This window comes from Opisthorchis viverrini (assembly GCF_000715545.1).
Source record: "Opisthorchis viverrini unplaced genomic scaffold opera_v5_172, whole genome shotgun sequence".
Lineage (NCBI taxonomy): Eukaryota > Metazoa > Platyhelminthes > Trematoda > Opisthorchiida > Opisthorchiidae > Opisthorchis > Opisthorchis viverrini.
This window is the reverse complement of record NW_008751831.1, coordinates 417,596-419,390: the sequence shown is the minus strand read 5'-3', so window position 1 is coordinate 419,390 and position 1,795 is coordinate 417,596. Positions and strand designations below refer to the sequence as shown.

Here is a 1,795-nt window from a genome sequence, read left to right as displayed (position 1 = left end):
GGTCTCCTTGGGGGCAACGGATCGTTACTAGCAATTTGAACTCTACCTCACTCTCCTTGCAGCGCTGTAATCACCGGAAACAACCAGATATACAATGTCAGCTACTGCTGAAACCCTTGACATGTATTTATAGGCCCGACTTTGTGTTCAGATACGCTTTAAGAAACGGAAACATCTTTGACCAGATAATGACGTCATAAGCCCAAACGACTCTCAGACGAAGTATCAATTCCGGCGAATACTCTGACACCTTAACAACTGATTAGTGATCTAACCCGATTCATGTACTTGATCGGTTGACTTTCTTATATTTGCTCTCACCAGAACTATCAGTTCTCCATTCCCTTCTGAACAAAAACAGAGCACAATTGGAGAGTAAATAACACACCATCCAGCTAGATGAAAAGTGCATAGGTCAGGAGAAAATACGAAAATAGGGGAAAACCCATCCGCATTGATAACAGCAAAAGAATCGAACGATGAATAAATTTTATCCCAATTGACATGGAAAATAAGAAAATAATGCGATCTGTAGGGTAGAAATTCACGGTTCTGTAGTCATAGCCAAATAAGCAGGTGTACGACTCAGCATGGAACGAACAGTAGTGGTGTTTCTCACGGTAGAGAACACCTGCAAGAGTGTACGGAATTTTTTGAGGTTGTCTACATCATTCAAAGAGTAGGAGCGTTGTTTTAGTGAGTCTTCCATGCTCTTGAAATAAATAAATAAATAAATAAATGGGCATATTTGGACCAATCAATAACGCATTTTCAAACAGCTGACACAAAAGCAGAAGTGCTGATGATTAATACATATACGTGAATATACAACCAACCGTTTCATTTCAACGGAACATCTACTGGACTAATCAAAATGGTTCTTCCCCTTATACTCCTTCTATTGTTTGTTCCGTAAAAGTAACTAATCAAATGTAGATTATATGGTGAACACAGATCAACAAAACCGAAGAAGTTTAAAGATGGACCTTTCACTGACTCCTGGTATGCGAATGTGACGAAATTGCATATTAATGAAGCCACAAACAAGGTAGCCCAGTTCTGAGTGAAACGCCATCGATCAGCACCAAAATGACAGATCACGATAAAAGACATTCCGCTGCTATGTGAGATCATCCGAAGTCCTGATGCGGCTACAATGTTCATCTCATTGGTTGAAAATTCAGGTTGTCATATTATTCAGATGAAATTAGTTATAGTCGGGCTATAAGGATCACCAAAAAATCCACCAAGAGCATTACTTACATGTAGTACTCTTGGTTGAGACTGGTGTTCCTCCTGAACAGGAGCAGAAGGAATATTCCTAGTCCTTCTCACGTGTGGTTTGGGCACCATTACAACTACGCCATTATTTTTCGGGAACAATATCAGAAACCACGAATCACAAATACGTCTAAGAAGACGTTCCAGTGATTTAATTACGGTGTGAAGCACTTATGCAGCTACACGCACAAAACTGCCGTGGTGCGATTGCAGGCACCTCCAAACATCTTCAAAGAGAGACGGTCTATCAGTTCCAGATGTTTCTGAGTCAGTTGAAAAACAGACTGGGTCAGAATATCTCACCCCTGAATATGCATACAGAAAAGTGCTCACACGCACACAGGCAGTAAACATTTTCAGTATACTGTCCAAAATCAACAAAATACCGGCACAAATACGAATTGCTGAAATCCGTGGAAGTAATCTTTGACTTTTTAATTTACAAATAGGTCCTACAGAGGGACTGGTATTTTAGGTTAAAGTAAGAACTTTGTCACAGAATATATATATATAT

The 1,795-nt window shown here is 39.7% G+C and overlaps 1 protein-coding gene across 1 annotated transcript in view; it reads right to left on the bottom strand.

Moving 5' to 3' along the window:
• Positions 1-523: 523 nt before the first annotated feature.
• The window catches only part of T265_07528 (hypothetical protein), a gene marked incomplete at both ends in the record, with an annotated part of 35,590 nt that continues 34,318 nt past the window's right edge, over positions 524-1,795 (bottom strand). Inside the window, one exon of the mRNA XM_009173073.1 lies at positions 524-712. Coding sequence (XP_009171337.1) covers positions 545-712 — 168 coding nt within the window. The remainder of the gene's footprint in view (positions 713-1,795) is intronic.